The sequence below is a fragment of the Gorilla gorilla genome, chromosome X, assembly GCF_029281585.2.
Source record: "Gorilla gorilla gorilla isolate KB3781 chromosome X, NHGRI_mGorGor1-v2.1_pri, whole genome shotgun sequence".
NCBI classification, from domain to species: domain Eukaryota; kingdom Metazoa; phylum Chordata; class Mammalia; order Primates; family Hominidae; genus Gorilla; species Gorilla gorilla.
Window position 1 is genome coordinate 114,235,716 of NC_073247.2, and position 15,561 is coordinate 114,251,276.

At 41.3% G+C, this 15,561-nt stretch overlaps 1 protein-coding gene across 5 annotated transcripts; it reads right to left on the minus strand.

The window, feature by feature from the left end:
* Window positions 1-676: 676 nt before the first annotated feature.
* LOC129530096 (T-complex protein 11-like X-linked protein 2) lies at window positions 677-14,879 on the minus strand. Of its 5 annotated transcripts, none has more exons than XM_055376616.1 (11): window positions 14,816-14,879; window positions 14,192-14,329; window positions 12,079-12,181; window positions 8,459-8,579; window positions 7,506-7,726; window positions 6,604-6,740; window positions 6,137-6,357; window positions 5,857-6,038; window positions 4,932-5,095; window positions 3,604-3,752; window positions 677-816 (listed from the first exon to the last, which is right to left on the minus strand). In XM_055376616.1, exons 2-11 carry the CDS (start codon window positions 14,316-14,318, stop codon window positions 772-774), a joined length of 1,470 nt encoding a protein of 489 aa, XP_055232591.1. In that variant the 5' UTR covers window positions 14,319-14,329; window positions 14,816-14,879; the 3' UTR covers window positions 677-771. The 5 variants fall into 5 exon arrangements, 4 of the variants coding, with proteins under 4 accessions (XP_055232591.1, XP_055232593.1, XP_055232590.1 ...); XR_010132586.1 differs by having other exon boundaries at window positions 688-816; window positions 3,604-3,702; window positions 14,816-14,876; XM_055376618.2 differs by lacking the exon at window positions 677-816 and having other exon boundaries at window positions 3,329-3,702; window positions 14,816-14,876.
* Between the last annotated feature and the right edge of the window lie 682 nt (window positions 14,880-15,561).

Genomic DNA, 15,561 nt, shown 5'->3' on the forward strand with positions numbered 1-15,561 from the left:
CCAGAGTCTGTCTCATACCTGGTTTAGATGATTTACAGATGAGATTTTCAACTCGCGTTGGTGTTAAGACTTTTGGGGATATTGAGGTGAGGCAAATATATTTTGCATGTAGAATGAACATGAATTTTGGGGAGTTAGAGGGTAGGCTGTGGTAAGCTAAATAATGGCCTCCAAAGATATCCATGTTGTAGTCTCTGGAACCCCTGACTGTCACCTTATATGGCAAAAGGGACTTTACAAATGTGACTAAGGATCTTGAGGTGGGGAGATTATCCTGCCTGGCCCTAAATGTAAGAACGTTTCCTTATTAAGAGGGAAGGAGAGGGACATTTCACATAGAAGGAGGCAATGTGATGACTGACACAAGAAGCTATGATGCTGGCTCCGATGACAAAGGAATGGGAGCTCTGGAAGCTCCAGGGAAGAATCCATTGCCTTGCCAAGGAATAAAGAGTACAGCTTCAGAAGCTAAAAATGGCAAGGCAATGGATTCTCCCTTAGAGCTTCCAGAGGGAGCCTGGCCCTACTGACTCCCTGATATTCACCCACTGAAACTGATTTTGGTCTTCTGACAATCAGGATGATAAGAGAATACATGCATGTTATTTTAAGCCACAAAGTTCAGGGGGTAATTTGTTACAACAGCCATAAGAAAAGAAGAAAATAATACAGGAACCTTTAGAGATCATCTAGTCCAGTGGTTTTGAAACAGTCCTCAAAACTCCTTCTTCCAGCTCTACTTCAACTCAAGCTGCCTAGCTTTGATCTCTCTTATTCGTGATCTTCTGGAAAGATTTCGTTTTGTGAAAAATGACTCTATAAAATTGAACAAGAAAATCAGTAATTTAGTCAAGTATAGAATTTTATAGATGAAGACAAAGCCCAAGAAAGTGAAATGATTTTCCCTTACTCACTCAAAGAAGACCAGATAAATAAATATATAAACAAACAAACAAACACCGGTTCTTACCCTCAGTTAGAGCTTTCTGTACAACATTGTTTTAGAATTGGAAAAGTAGACTGGAGATAAATTGTTAAGGAATAATTGAAATAATATATGTAGAGCGCTTAAAAGAGTGCCTGGTGCATACACACTCACAGATGTTAGTTATAATTATAATATGTACTTGCATATGCACAGAATATCTTTAGAAGTATGCACAAAAACCTGGATATAGTTTCCTCTAAGTAGGATAAATGAGATACAGGGGTGGGGAAAAAACCGAATTTTCTCTGTACTGCATGTCATTTTTAACCATGTGCATGTTCCACCTATCTATCTAACTGTGCATCCATCCATCCCTAAATGGTGAACAGAATTGAGTGGAGCTATCCTTCCTTGCTTAGGATCAGGATTCCCATTTCCTCCATGTAGAAGCACAAGAGAATCAATAAACTCAAAATCTCCAAGAAATCAACACAAGTCAGATTTTAATTATAAAGTATAAAGCAAAGTTTCATTGCAGCCCAAAGTCAGTATCTGTCAACTACTCAGTCATCTTCACAGGGATCACTTCAGAACACACTTGTCTGTAAGATAATCTGGCTCCCAAAATTAATATTTTTTTAAAAAATTGTATTCGTATGGTCTAATCAGATTAGAAAATTTAACTAGGCCAGGCTCACTGCCTATTTATTAATTATAAAACATTCATCTGCCATGGTCTCTGTCCTGAGACTATCTAGTCACAAGATTAGAACACTTGAATGATCCATTCCACAGCTTTTCTGTGTGCCTCATCTCCAGCCAAAGTAAAAGTAGCACTCTGTTTACCCAGCTATGTCACCCATCTGGTATCCACCCTCTCGGGAAATCAATCACGTGGCTCCCCGGGGAGTAATGGAACTCCAATCTCATCTGTTGTTTTTCTTGGGCTGAGTAAATTGTACTCAGCTCCTTCCATCCGCCGAAATAATGAGGACATGATTTTTTTCACCCAGTTTGGGTCTATCCCATAAGTAAGTTTCTATTGTCCCCTGTCCATTCTGAATCCAAACCTAGTCCAAATCCAAACCTAAATTTTTTCCTAATTTTCTAGATTGCTGCTTGTCTGCTGCAGTTGGCCTGGGAATGATGGGATGAACCTCTGCAGTCTCTAACAACAAGCCCAAGTCCTTGTGGACCAAGAACATCTATCATTTGTGTTGCCAAGTCAGCTGATATTCATAACTTGGCAGTTGGAGTCCCAGACTAGGAGTGGGAAAAAGCATGGCAGCTGCCCCACGCTTGAATACGCACATCGATTCTGTCAAGAAGAAGGAGACGTTCTAAGCCTAGAGATGTGGCAAGATAAGATTAATTCAGCTGTAGAAATAGGATCGGGGTGAACTTGATATGATACTCACTGACCTAATTGCTTCGGTTTACTGTCATTATCAGAGATTCCAAGCCTGACCCCTAGAATCACTTAAAAGAAAGAGAAATCCCATGGAAGCTGAGACCTGTCCTTAGCTGAATGCTTGTTGGCACAAAGTTGATATTCACCATATCAACTTTCAACCAATCCCCAGTTTTCATACTGCTTCAAACCAGACACTAGAACGGGAGTTGGGAACTCTTGCTATTGCTGTATCCTTGAAAACTACAGGGAAATGTGGTGCTAGAAATGGAGTTCTACGTCTTCTCTTCATCTGCAATTCAGTGAATTTCTGACTTCCAGAAGCCCTTATAGTCATTCTCTGGATAATCTCACAAAGGGTTTTCAAAGCCCTCAAGGAAATGATTTTTCACTGGAGAAAATAATGCTAGTGACTGTAGGTTAATGAGTTCCCCCCTCCCCCACCAGATTACTTAAGGCTGTATGTCTGCTGCCTGAACCCTGAAGGCCAGGTGGTGGTCTAAGGCCATGCATGGTGCCCAGCTTAGGAGCCGAGGTGTCTGTGAGAACCAAAACATCCCAAAGTGTACTGGGAAACATACCAAGAAAAAGAGTCTCATTGCATACGGAAGGCAAAGAGCCAGAAAATTAGCTTAAAAGCAGCTTGCAGAGGAGTGTCAGGGCAGATCCCCAGAGGTGTCCTGCTGCCACCCAGGAATGCCCTATACGTAAGTCCCAATAAATTCATCTGCTTATCAAGCCGGACTTGTCCGGATCATTCTTTGGTCTCTTAGCTCCTTCCCAGTTTTCAGGGGGCATTATTCTATACAGTCCCAGGATTTTCCCTTATCAGTACCTGATGCCCAGATTCGGCTCAGGCAAGCATACTGAAGAATGATCAGCCAATGAAGGGAAAACAGAGGGTCCACTGGATTCTCACTCAGCTAGTTAGGGGATGAGGCTGCAGAACCTGACTTCAGCTAGAACACAGGAGGAACTGAAATTTTCTTGCAGCTCAGAGGTTTATTAGTGAAGGGGATTGGGCCAGTTGGTGCTTACATGCTTGACCCCTGCATCCCTGTGTCCTGGCTATAGCAAGGAAGAGGGTTGACTGTTCGACTAACCACAGGTGATGTCCTCACAGAAACATGCTGACCTCTCTCTCCTGAGTCCCTGTTGCCATAGCTGGGGTCCAGCACTATCACTTAGGCTCCACATCTGTTTCTTGTGCTTGAGCTGGATGGATGATGTGTTTTAGGATCTCAGCATAGTATGGGCCAAATACCTGCTGATTATGATGCATCAGATTGAGAAACTTCCAGCCCAGTTCTGCCAACTCCTTTTCAATGAGAATGAGGCCTCCAGGAAAGTGTAGCAGAGACTCCTGCATGCCATGAAGCAAACAGCATTTGAGAAAAAAACGGATCCACTGATCTGTGAGCAGGGAAAAACAATGAAAAGAGGAACGAAGAGGGTACAGAAGAAATTCACAATGCCTTTGCTCTATCTGCTCACCAAAGTTTTGCATTAACCGAGTTATTCACTGACCTCTCTGCTCATTTGGGTAAACCGTATACATGAGATTTTTGTTTGTTTGGGGGAATGGAATGCCATCAACCTCCCAAAGGACAATGCATCATCAAAAGATGCTGAGGTAGTACATTTCTGGGGGTTCATAAGATTACTTTATGTAGCTGTACGTGAGATCCTAGGGCACGTTTAACTTAATAAGAGGACCGTAGACCCGGTACCTGAAAGTAACAACACACGTTGCAGCCAGTGCACCAAGTTCAGGCCCATACACCCAATCCAGGCTATGATCAGATCGTAAAGTTCAAAGCAAGCTGGCCAAGTTCACTGCTTCCATTCCAGCATGGAACATGTCCTACAGCCCAACTCAGCATCACTTCCATGGAGAGGCGTAGGGGCCCAAATGGTAGCTTAAAGCATGGGATAGAGAAAGGGTTCCTCCATATATCTTGGCCGACATTTAGAATATGACCAGGAATGGGCTGGGCGCGGTGGCTCACGTATGTAATCCCAGCACTTTGGGAGTCCGAGGCAGGCGGATCACGAGGTCAGAAGTTCGAGACCAGCCTGGCCAACATGGTGAAACCCCATCTCTACTAAAAATACAAAAAAAATAGCCAGGTATGGTGGCGCGTGCCTGTAGTCCCAGCTACTCGGGAGGCTGAGGCAGTAGAATCGCTTGAACTCAGAAGGTGGAGGTTGCAGTGAGCCTAGATCGTGCCACTGCACTCCAACTTGGGCAACAGAGTGAGACTTTGTCTCAAAAAAAAAAAAAAGAAAAGAAAAGAAAAGAGAAAATACCAGGAATGACTTCATAGGGTTAGTGTGACAGTATCCAACACCTGTGAATGACATATCTTGGGTGCAGAGCTGTCTTCAAACCATACATGCATTCTCCAAATTGAGAAAGATCTATTTGAACAGTGCACATTATAGACGAGGAAACTAAAGCTAAAAAACTTCCCAAATGATCATGCCTTTTCATTTTTAAATGGTTAGGTAACTCACATTCAGGGTAAGGTCTACCCACCCATGCCCCACATTCTTGCCACTTTTCTGCATGACGACCACGGAGATTCTTACCAACAATGCAACGAATGCAGTTCTCTTTCTTGGTGATGTTCTGGAGTTGGCCCAGAAGAGATGCTGTGTTTTCACTGCTCAGAGTAGTGAGGCCCATGTCCTTAAGGCCTTGATGGACTTCCTGAGACACCTGTTCACTCACACTCAGCATAGTCTCTTCAGGCCTAGATAATAAGGGATAGAATGCAGAGTGGGCCTGGCAGAGGGGCAAAGCCCGGAGAGCCTCATACCACAAGCCAGGCCTATTCCAGGAAGAATTCTGGCTCTCTGCCACCAGAAGACAGCATTAGCCACTGGGCAGATGAAATACACTCATTGTTACCCGCAAGGTACCACCTGATCCAAACACACAGCACCATATGCCACTTCGATGAAAACAAAGTAAATTGGGCAAGGGTTCAGTTCCATCCTTGGATCTACTCAGCATTCTCCAGTCCCATCAACTGTATTTAAATGTTGTTTTAAGACTCTATTGGATATTTTTCATGGTTTTTCTCCTACCCCACCAATTAAATTGCAAATATATTAAGAGGCTTGGACTTCCTACTCCTCCTTGTACTTTGGTATAATATCCCTGCCCTCACATGCAGTGAATGGTCAATATCACTGACCAACCGATCAACTTCTAGATACACATAGCACAAATCCACTGTCATTCAATCAAGTATATAATGACTCATTTTTAGCAAACACATAAGGAATATTTGTAGCAAACTGGCTTCCACACTCTCCTCTTTGGAAAATAAGTTTTATTTTCTGTATCCCAAACCTCAATACAACTTATCAAAGATACCAAAATCTTTGAAGATCATTTCCAAGGGCCTTTGTGTGGTTTGTGATGAAGAATAAGCAGTAATAGTATTGATATTACCTATGTCCCAAATACCACACATTTCCCTCTCTAACAGAGATCTATGAATCTTACCTGGAGATAAATTCCTCAGTTAGGGCCTTGGTGATGCATTTCAGTCTATCCACAAATTCAGGTGATCTGAATAAAACTTCACCAGAGAAGCTTCTGGCCACTAGCAAGACTGAGGCCAGGACAGTTAACTGGCGCAACTGGGACACCAGTTCCTGGAGCCGGATTCTGTCCATCAGCAGAGTCTGGTGAGGGAGCGAAGGACAGCCCATCAGAAGAGGAGGGTTCCAATGGAAGCACTGAATACCATAGAACAAGGCAATGCCCAAACACACATCCCTACCTCTGGGAATTCTACGTTTTCAGGATCCCAGAGGAGGAGGTTCAGGTAGCCTTGGTATAGCACCATTGTTGGACTGGGGGGCTCTGAATTGTTACCTGCCCCGCTTGGAAGTGAACACGCCATGCTGCAGGAGGAGCTAGGTGAGTCAGGAGAACTCGGACGTAGTGTAGTGATGTCTGTGGCTGCTTTGGTTAGCCATTTTGTGGTATAATCGAGGAGACCTACGACGAGAAGGGAATATGCATCTTAAAATTCCAAGGCTTAAAGATGATGGCTCTGAGACATACTCTTGGTCTATAAAGAAGTGATTTTATAGATCTTTCTATCTTAGAGAAACATTCCTTCTCCCTACCCCTTGCCCAAGGAAGAAACTTTCTATTCAAAAAAAAGAAAATAGCCTCTATTGCTATAAGAAGGCGGACCCGAGGTCAAATCTCCCCTCTCCTGCCCTTGAATTTTAAACATACTGGGCTGTTTATCAAGGAGTTCCTGGAATTTAGCTTGTTCATACTGGATGGAATGTTCCTGCAGGTAGGGTCGAAAGCTCTGGATGGTATAGTTCACCATGTCCATTTTCATTAGGCCCAGAACACGGAAGATGCCCCTGCCATAGGGAGAAACAGAACATTTACACTATTAAGGGAAATCTAGTCTGGAAGGGTGGAATCCAAGCAAGGAGTCATAAAAGCAGAGTATTTGAGAGTCAGAAGAAGCCTTAAAAACAAACAGTCCTATTTCAACTTATGAATAATGGTACTGTGGCCAGTGACCCAAGGCCATAGAGTGAGTTGATGGCAAAACTAAGGACAGTTATACCTCCTGACACTTTTAACAACCAGATGAGAGCTCTTTTGCCTGTAGTCATTCTGTCACCTTGAAAAAAGTAATCAGTGAAAGGAAAATCACCAAGGTGTTAACAATTATATGTGGGTAGCTGGGATGTGGGTGACTGAATTTCTAACTCATTGAGCAGATCATTTTACTTTTCCGGGTCCTGGTTCTTCTAGCTGTGAAACACGGATAATCCTCTTTCCTGTCCCCTCACAAGGTTTGAGTTGGGACAAACAGGACAACATCTGGGAAAAGGCAATTTGCAATCTATAGGAGAAAGAATTACTGTACCTTAATGTCTTAACAGTATCATGACATAAAGGAGACCCAACTGATCTAACGATCATCAAAAGGAACCCTGAGAGGCTGTCCTTGGAAAATAAAAGCCAATAATCCAGAAAGGAGAAAAGGTGTGTTAGTCAGGTCATCAGTACACAAGAGCTAGATAAGACAGGGGCTATATCCACAGTAGCTGGCTCAGAGTTCTCCGGCACAGTGTCTAAGGCAGATTTGGGGGACAGCACATCTAGACTCTCACCTCAGTAACTGCACTGGATCTCTTATGGTCTCTAGTTTCTGTATCGCTTCATCTCGAACCGGTGCACATAGCAGAGCCATCAAATTGAGAATGTAGTTAGAAAGATGAGGGACATCCGGGGCCCCATGTTCTGCTTCCTGCTTGAGGAGATCTGTGTCCAGAGCTTCTTCTATCTCATTTCTTAGGCGGTTCTGCCATGGTAATAGCAGTGATAGCAAGGTCTGCCCAACAAAGGAAATCAAAGGAGCTAAGTTCTGTTCAGAACCTCAAACTTTCTCCAATGAACTATGCTCTTAGGCCAAAGGCATCCCAGATTATGTCTTCTGGGGGGGCAGAGAACTGAGTCTCTACGTTTCTTAGAGAGTATTATTTCTTTCTGTCTAGAGGACAATTACCATTCAAGGTTTCACTGGGATCAGTTATAGTAGTAGTCATTATTATTTTTTAGGTAGAATGAGGTAAAAATATGAATAAAAATAAGAATGTGGTTTTAAATGTGTGGGATATAAGGAATATGAAATACACACCACCACAAGGAGATGAGGCATTCTTAATAAAGGATAAGGACATTTTTAGATTGTTTTACTCCAAAGTGTGAGGATAAAATAGCAAATCTGGAATCTTTAAGGTTCCCTTGAAATAGCCTTTTGACTCAAGCATGCAAGTTCCTTGTGGGCAAGGGCTCGCCTATTCATCTCCGGGATTCTGAAACACATAGACCATAGTGGGGTTTCAGTAAGAATTTGTTTAATTGAGTTATATATTGTTATAGTCATCGCCCAATGGTCAAGTTTCATCTTATACAAATAAAATGGAAGCTGCCCCATCCTATCTATTTAAGTAGTAGGTCACGTTAAAAAAGTATGCTACTTGATATATTAACAGCCATTGACGATCCAAGGTTCTGAGATGCCCAGGAACTTCCCATCCACGAATGGGAGTTGGTTACTCACCTCCTTAACATCTTTTAGAAGTTCAAGGGCACAAGTGAAGTCAGGAGGAGTACTCAATAGCTGTTCTTTCAGATGGTTCCAAAAAGCATTGTACATTGCCTCCGCAAACCTGCCTTCTACACTATAAGAAGGGTTAAATGAGCAGATTGCTCTTTTACCTAGAGAATTGATACAGGATCATAATTTCCCAAACAGCAATTAAAATTATGAAAGACCATTAAACTGACAGGCTAGGAGGACCTATGTTTAGACTTGAGAAGGGCTGAATAAACTGAAGGTAGTCTCAGATGGAAAAGCATTGGCTAAATTCTCTCAGAAGGGTACCTCAAGGTTCCAGAGACACTCTCTTCCTGCAGCAGGAAGAACCATAAACTAGGAGTTGAGACTCTGACTTCTAACCCTAGTTCTGCACCTAGCCTGGATGTGTGACTTAGTTTCCACTGCCATAGACTTAAAACTTTGAACCAGATGCTATTTTTCCTTCAGGCCTGAAATCTAGGAAAGGATTTTACCTCTTGATAATATTTGAAGGTCTTTTGAGACACTTTAAATTCAGCAAGCCCAAAACTGAACTCCTTATCTTCCTTCTTTAAATTTGTTCCTCATGTATACTTAGTTCTGTAACCAGAAATCTGAGACTTTTTCTTTTTAAAAAATATAATAGTAGGCCAGGCGCGGTGGCTCACACCTGTAATCCCAGCATTTTGGGAGGTCGATGCGGGCGGATCACGAGGTCAGGAGTTTGAGACCATCCTGGCCAACATGGTGAAACCCCGTCTCTACTAAAAACACAAAAATTAGCTGGGCGTGGTGGTGGGTGCCTATAGTCCCAGCTACTCCGGAGGTTGAGGCAGGAGAATTGCTTAAACCCGGGAAGCAGAGTTTGCAGTGAGCCGAAATAGTGCCACTGCACTCCAGCCTGGTGACAAGAGCGAGACTCGGTCTCAAAAAAAAAAAAAAAAAAAAAAAAAAATATATATATATATATATATATACACACACACACACACACATATATATACACACACATATATGTATATATATATATACATATATGTGTGTGTATATATACGTGTATGTATATAATAGTAATGTATGTTTTCTGTTTACAAAAATACAAGTGATTAAAAATTACATGAAACAAAAATTCAAAGTTTCTCCTCCAACACAACAATCTAACCCGTGAAAGTTCAACTATTATCTATCTGGTGTGTACTGTAGTCCTTCTTAATTCCTTTCCCCTCATGTCCTTTATCCACTCAGTCACCCAGTTCCAGAGATTTTGCTTCCTAAATATCTCTGGAATCGGCCCCCACCCACTGTCATCTCTTTCCTGAACTATTGCTATAGTCTATTAAATGGCCACCTTACACCCACAAAACCTTACCCCAACAATGGTACATATTTTTGATAAAAATCAATGAGTTTTCTAAGATACAAATCTGATCATAATAGTATACTCATTTAAAGTTCTTCAGACGCTACCTATCTCTAGCAGTGTACGTGGCCTTTAAGTCCCTTCACGATCCTATTCTGCCACTTCTCCTACCTTAACCTTCTTTCTCCTCCTACATCCTGTGCTCTAACAATCACAGTCCACTTATAATTAATATATAATTGTCTTCCATCCCTCTATGGCTCTGAAATGACATTTCCTCTTCCAGGAGAGTCCCTTCTCCCCTAAACCACCTGAAAAGACTCAATTCAAGTGTTACCTTATTAGGAAAGTCTTCACTGACCTTCCCCAGGTAGCTGAGCACTGCATAGAACTCCACACACTAGATATGAGATAACTTATCACTCTGCACAGTAGCTATTTGACTATCTTCCCTACAGAAGCTTTTTGATGGCAAAGACAGTGACTCACTCAACTATATGTCTTCAGCTTTCAACATTCTGCCTTCCACCTAATAAGTACTCAATAAATGTCTGTTGAATAAATGTCTTATTATGAGATTTCCCCTAAAAACCGATAACTGTGCTTAGTATAATTTTATAAGTCCAAAGGGAAAACTAATTGTCAATTATCTGTAGATAATGGATAACCCCAAACTCTATTTCAACCTCTTATCCAGTATACATTTTGTATTACTACATTTGAAAAAGCCTGTTAATTTAAAAAACACAGGGAAATCCAAGCCCTAAGTAATATTATTCCTCCTGCTTCATCTATCCACCCCCTGAGATCCCTAGCCACTTTAACAGACCTTCATTCTCTTAGTTTCACTTTTTTCTGCACCCCTACCAGGAGAAAAACAAATCTAACTCAGGCCGCAGGGACTATAAAGGCAATGAGGGAGATGCTACGAGACCTGTGTTTTGGTAAAAACTTCCTTCAGGTAAGCCATCCTTGGCAACAGACAAAGGAAAATCTAAGAAGTGTGAAGATCAAGAGAACCACTGACAAAGCAAGGTGCTTTACGTAACAGAATCCCAAAAGTGGCAAAATAACAGAAGCATTTAAGGTGGGAAATTAGAAATACCATAAAATATAGATTCTGACAAAGAAATCAACCCATTTAACTCTTAATAAACACTAGAAGCATTCAATCCATAAATGCTGGATGATTCTTAATCATATATTGTTATATCAATATAATTAAGAGAAACCAGTATAAAGCCTAATTGTAGAAGCACACTATTTATCGATGGGGTTCTAATCTTGATTCACAGAATCTTTATTACACTGATTATGAAGCAGAAGTGTCCCCTGAAATTTCCTACTCCTGAAGAGTGAACAAAACCACTATTAGAAAATCTGCTCATCTGTGCCTGTTTAATCTGCAGACAATTAAAAGTTGAACGGCTAGGAGTTACCTCTTCCAAGTCTGTCTGAAAAGATCTGAAAATCACTCTATGTTTCACTATTAACTAAGATCCTGAAATGAACATTTTGACAATACAGAATGAATACCCCTTTTCCAAGATGCTCGGGACGGGAGTATTTTGGATTACGGATTATTATTGTTATTATTATTATTTGAGACAGGGTCTCACTCTGTCGCCCAGACTGGAGTGCAGTGGCGTGTTCGCGATCTCAGTTCACTGCAACCTCTGCTTCCCAGGCTCAAGGGATCCTCCCACCTCAGCCTCCTGAGTAGCTGGGACTACAGGCATGCACCACCATGCCCAGCTAATTTTTGTATTTTTTGCATAGACAAGGTTTCACCATGTTGCCCAGGCTGGCCTTGACTTCCTGGACTCAGGCAATCCACCTGCCTCGGCCTCCCAAAGTGTTGGAACTTAACAGTCGTGAGACACTGCGCCTAGCCAGATTACGGATTTCTTGGATTTTGGAATATTTGCAGCACACTTGTATACCGCAATGAGCATTTACTTTGAGCATCATGTTGGCGCTCAAAATGTTTTGGATTTTGGAGCATCGTGGATTTCAGATTTGGGATGTTCAACCTGTAACTGCATTGGTTTATTACCTGTTTAAATATAATTTGCTGCTTTGACACTTTTAAAGTAATACTTACACTAATTTGTTGGTACTATATAAGACACACTCAACCATTAAATTTATTAATAAGATGCTTCAAGTCTGACCAAAAGTCATTTGTGCTATGTACCTATGCCCCGAAGACTAAAATGGAAAGAAACTGAATAATCTGTACCTGTTTGGAGGCGAAATGGTCTCTTCCACATAGAAATCTTGGTTTACTACAATTTCATGTGAAATGCTCAGCTTGGAAACTTCATTAACTGTCTCTATCAGATCTGTGACAGAAAAGACATCAGGTCTGCTCTCCAGAAAAAGAAAGAAAAAGCATAGCCATCATCAACAGGGAACCCACACAAAGAGAATTTTTATTTTATTTAGAGATTCATTCTGCCAAGTAAGGCTCCCAAGTTTAGATTCATCAAACGGATCTTACACAGACTTATTCAATCATTTTACCACCAGAAGTTTTCTGAACTCTTTGCTCTTCAGTAACACTGAATATCTCAGAGAAGTCAGGCATGGGAGGAAGAAATTAGTTTTTGAAAAACATAAAACAGTTTTGAAAACCTTCCACTTGAAATGTAAAACCATAAGCAAAACACAGCAAACAATGAATAAGTTGTGATTTGTAAAATTAATGTGTATCTAAAAGTTATTGTGTTCCCACTGTTCTCTTCCTACCTCAGGGGCTACACACAAGATGAAGGCTAAAATCTCCTTATAGATACCACACGAATCTTACTAGATGGCTCTAAAGCTGAATCCTGCTCCTAAAACAGTAGTTTCCAAATCTGGGTATTCAACAGACAACATTTCAAAACAACATGAGTGACAGATAATGATTTGACAATTTTTATTTTTCCACATATGGACATGAAAGCAAACAAACAAACAATGAAACTACCCTACCATCATCAAAATAATTACTTCATAAAAAGAAAACATATTTTAACACCTCAGAAAGTATAAAGAAAACACAGTCAGCGTTAAGAGTACTCTTTTAAATTGAATCAATTTAATATTATTTTAAAAACTCATTACAACATCTTTATTGTTTTATTTCATTCAATATTGGTAAGAACTATGTCCTAGCCCAGCATTCGAATTTGGGAACCAATGTTCTAAATTCATCATACAGAGTACTTTCAGTAGTAAAACAAAGTATATATAGTAGTCACAATTATTACTTGATATGTAAAATAAAATATGCAATAAAACTATTTTGTAACTCAATTTTAATGTAGTTTCATAACTTGGTCAGAGAGAACGATTTATCCTTAAGATATAATAAAACTCACATATAAGAATCCTAAAACTCACTCCAAGAAGATGGTCCATTTATGCCCATTTATTTTTCATTTAAAAAACAGTTGATAAGACTTCTGTTGAAAAGTTGGTCCATCAACTGGTATTTCCTTTCTATACTAACTAAAAAGCTACATATGTTAAAATATACCATCTAATTAATTCATTAAGACATCATTTCTTTGAGAGATATTATGAAGTATGAATTGTGCCATTCTGCTTACTAGCAGTGACCCCAAGTGGCCACCAGAGAAACACACGTAATTCAACTTCATATTTTTTCCCGTTTCAGTGTTCAAGAGGTTAGATCAAATTGCTACATCTGGAGAGGTCTGCAGATTAACCTTTGGTTAAATTCACTGGAGATTATTGTAAAAGAACTGCAATTTGAGTTCCTGTGAGGTTGGACTAGTCAAGCCAAAGCTTCAAATGCCTAACATAAGGTGTGAAAAAGACTTAAAGTCCCAATGTTCACATAAAAATGCTATTATTAAAGACCTAAATAATTTTACCCCAGAGCAGTGGTAATTTTTATGTCAACAAAGCACCCCTGGAAAAGGACAGAACACAACTGAAGCAACAGATAATTTGGATCACTTCTGATCTGTCCTAGATCTACCATTTACACTTTACAAAATCAAAATACAAGAATGCTATTTATTTCCCAGGCTTTGAACTGACTAAATCACTCTCGACTACTGTCAAACACAAGTAACTTGCTTTGTCGGTCTCTTTCTCTAAAACCAAAATCTTTTAATTTTACTTACCAATTAGGGGCCTAAGTCCTGCATGTAAAAATTAGAGGGGGCAGAAAGACAAGGGAAGGAATAATCCAAAAGGGGACTAACAGAAGGATTAGTAAGGAAACATGCAAGGTTGCAAGAGCCTTCTATATCCCTTAAAGGCCCTTAAATCACAGGCTGTCTATTCCTTTAGCCTAATTGCTGTCCATAGAAGTGATGACATGATTCTAGACCTACCAGGAGACTGGTCATCTAAACAGAAACTCTTGCTTTTCTGGCTCTGCCCTGGTGTTTTAGGCTCAGGGGCCCCATTCTCTGCTACACTGGCATCATTCTGGAGCACAGTTTCCTCAGTCTTCGGCATCTTGATGTTATCTGGAATTGGAGAGAAAAGAAGAGGCAAGCTGTGTAAGACCTGACTCTCGCCCAGGGACAAAAAGAAAGAGTGCTCTTCAACTACAATTGTGTGTCCTGGTGACTGAACCCGCTGCCGTCAGTTGAAAGGATTAAGTACTAGGGCTCAAAGGTTCTCAAAGGAACAACTAGGGTCTTCAAACAGGCCTCGAGGGGAAGGGGAATTAGCGGCACTTCCTTTACTGAAATCAAAGAAGTTTGGTCTTGGGCAAGCCGAAGAGGAAAACAAGGCCCAGAGATGGACAATAACTCGCCAGAAGCGGGGAACACTGCACATTACTGACCAAGCTAGGAAAGGAATCTTCCTCGGCTCTGGCTACCTTTCATTGGTCCTGGAATACCTTCTAACTCCTTAGCTACTGCTCCAGACCTTCCTGAAGGGGCTCTGCCGGCCTGGACTCAAGCAGCAGGGTATCCCCCACAGCCCTCGTGACCCTGGTCCCTCACCTCCTCCTCGTCCTCGACTGGCGGCCTCGCCTCTGCGTCTGCTAGCGAAGCCCCTCTGCCTCCCCAACCTGGTCCTGGGAAGTACCACTGTAGCCAGGAAGAGAGGGGAGATCATCAGGGAGGAGTAGGACGGAACCATGGAGATTATGAGGTCCACCTGGAGCGCACCCCTACCTGTGACACAAGATAGGAGAGTCCAAACATGAAAACAAAGGGTGATCCGTTTCCAGGGTAGCGGGGTGGTATCACTTGCCCAGGGTGCCTTGGAAACCAAGAGAGCAGGAAAGGCAAGCAGAGCCTCACCATTGGGTGATAAAGGCAGGAGGCTGAGATAGACGTAAGGAGGCTTCATGTCCATACCCTCCCGCCCAGGCTCGGAACCCCTCAGGAGCTTGGAAGTCATCTTCTCAAGCCCTGCTCCTCATGAACGAACTGTTCAAAGCTTTTATCCTTACTGCCCCAGAAACAAAAATAGCATTTAAATAACTATTTAGGGGGAAAAAATAAGCGTTTGTTGTCTATTTGTTTCACTTCATGCTGTTCATACGGCCCCTACAAATGAAGAACCAACAGGGCTACAAAATTCCAGAAGTCTGTTTTGGGTTTTCTTTTATCTTTTGTATAAGTGAATCCTCCACACAAAGTAAGGAGAGACACATGAACTGTTAAACTCTCATTTTACAAATATGCAAATCAAGAATCATTTTAAAGGGCTAGCCACAGAAGCTGTGTGGTAAAGGGGCAAG

Excerpts from the sequence above, each read along its gene's own strand:
- LOC129530096 (XM_055376615.2), bottom strand. The coding sequence starts at position 14,318 with ATGCCGAAGACTGAGGAAACTGTGCTCCAGAATGATGCCAGTGTAGCA. Across the intron at positions 8,580-12,078 it reads ACCATTTCGCCTCCAAACAG|TGTAGAAGGCAGGTTTGCGG; the intron begins GTACAGATTATT and ends CCCTTCTTATAG. Across the intron at positions 6,358-6,603 it reads ACTCCTTGATAAACAGCCCA|GTCTCCTCGATTATACCACA; the intron begins GTATGTTTAAAA and ends TTCTCGTCGTAG.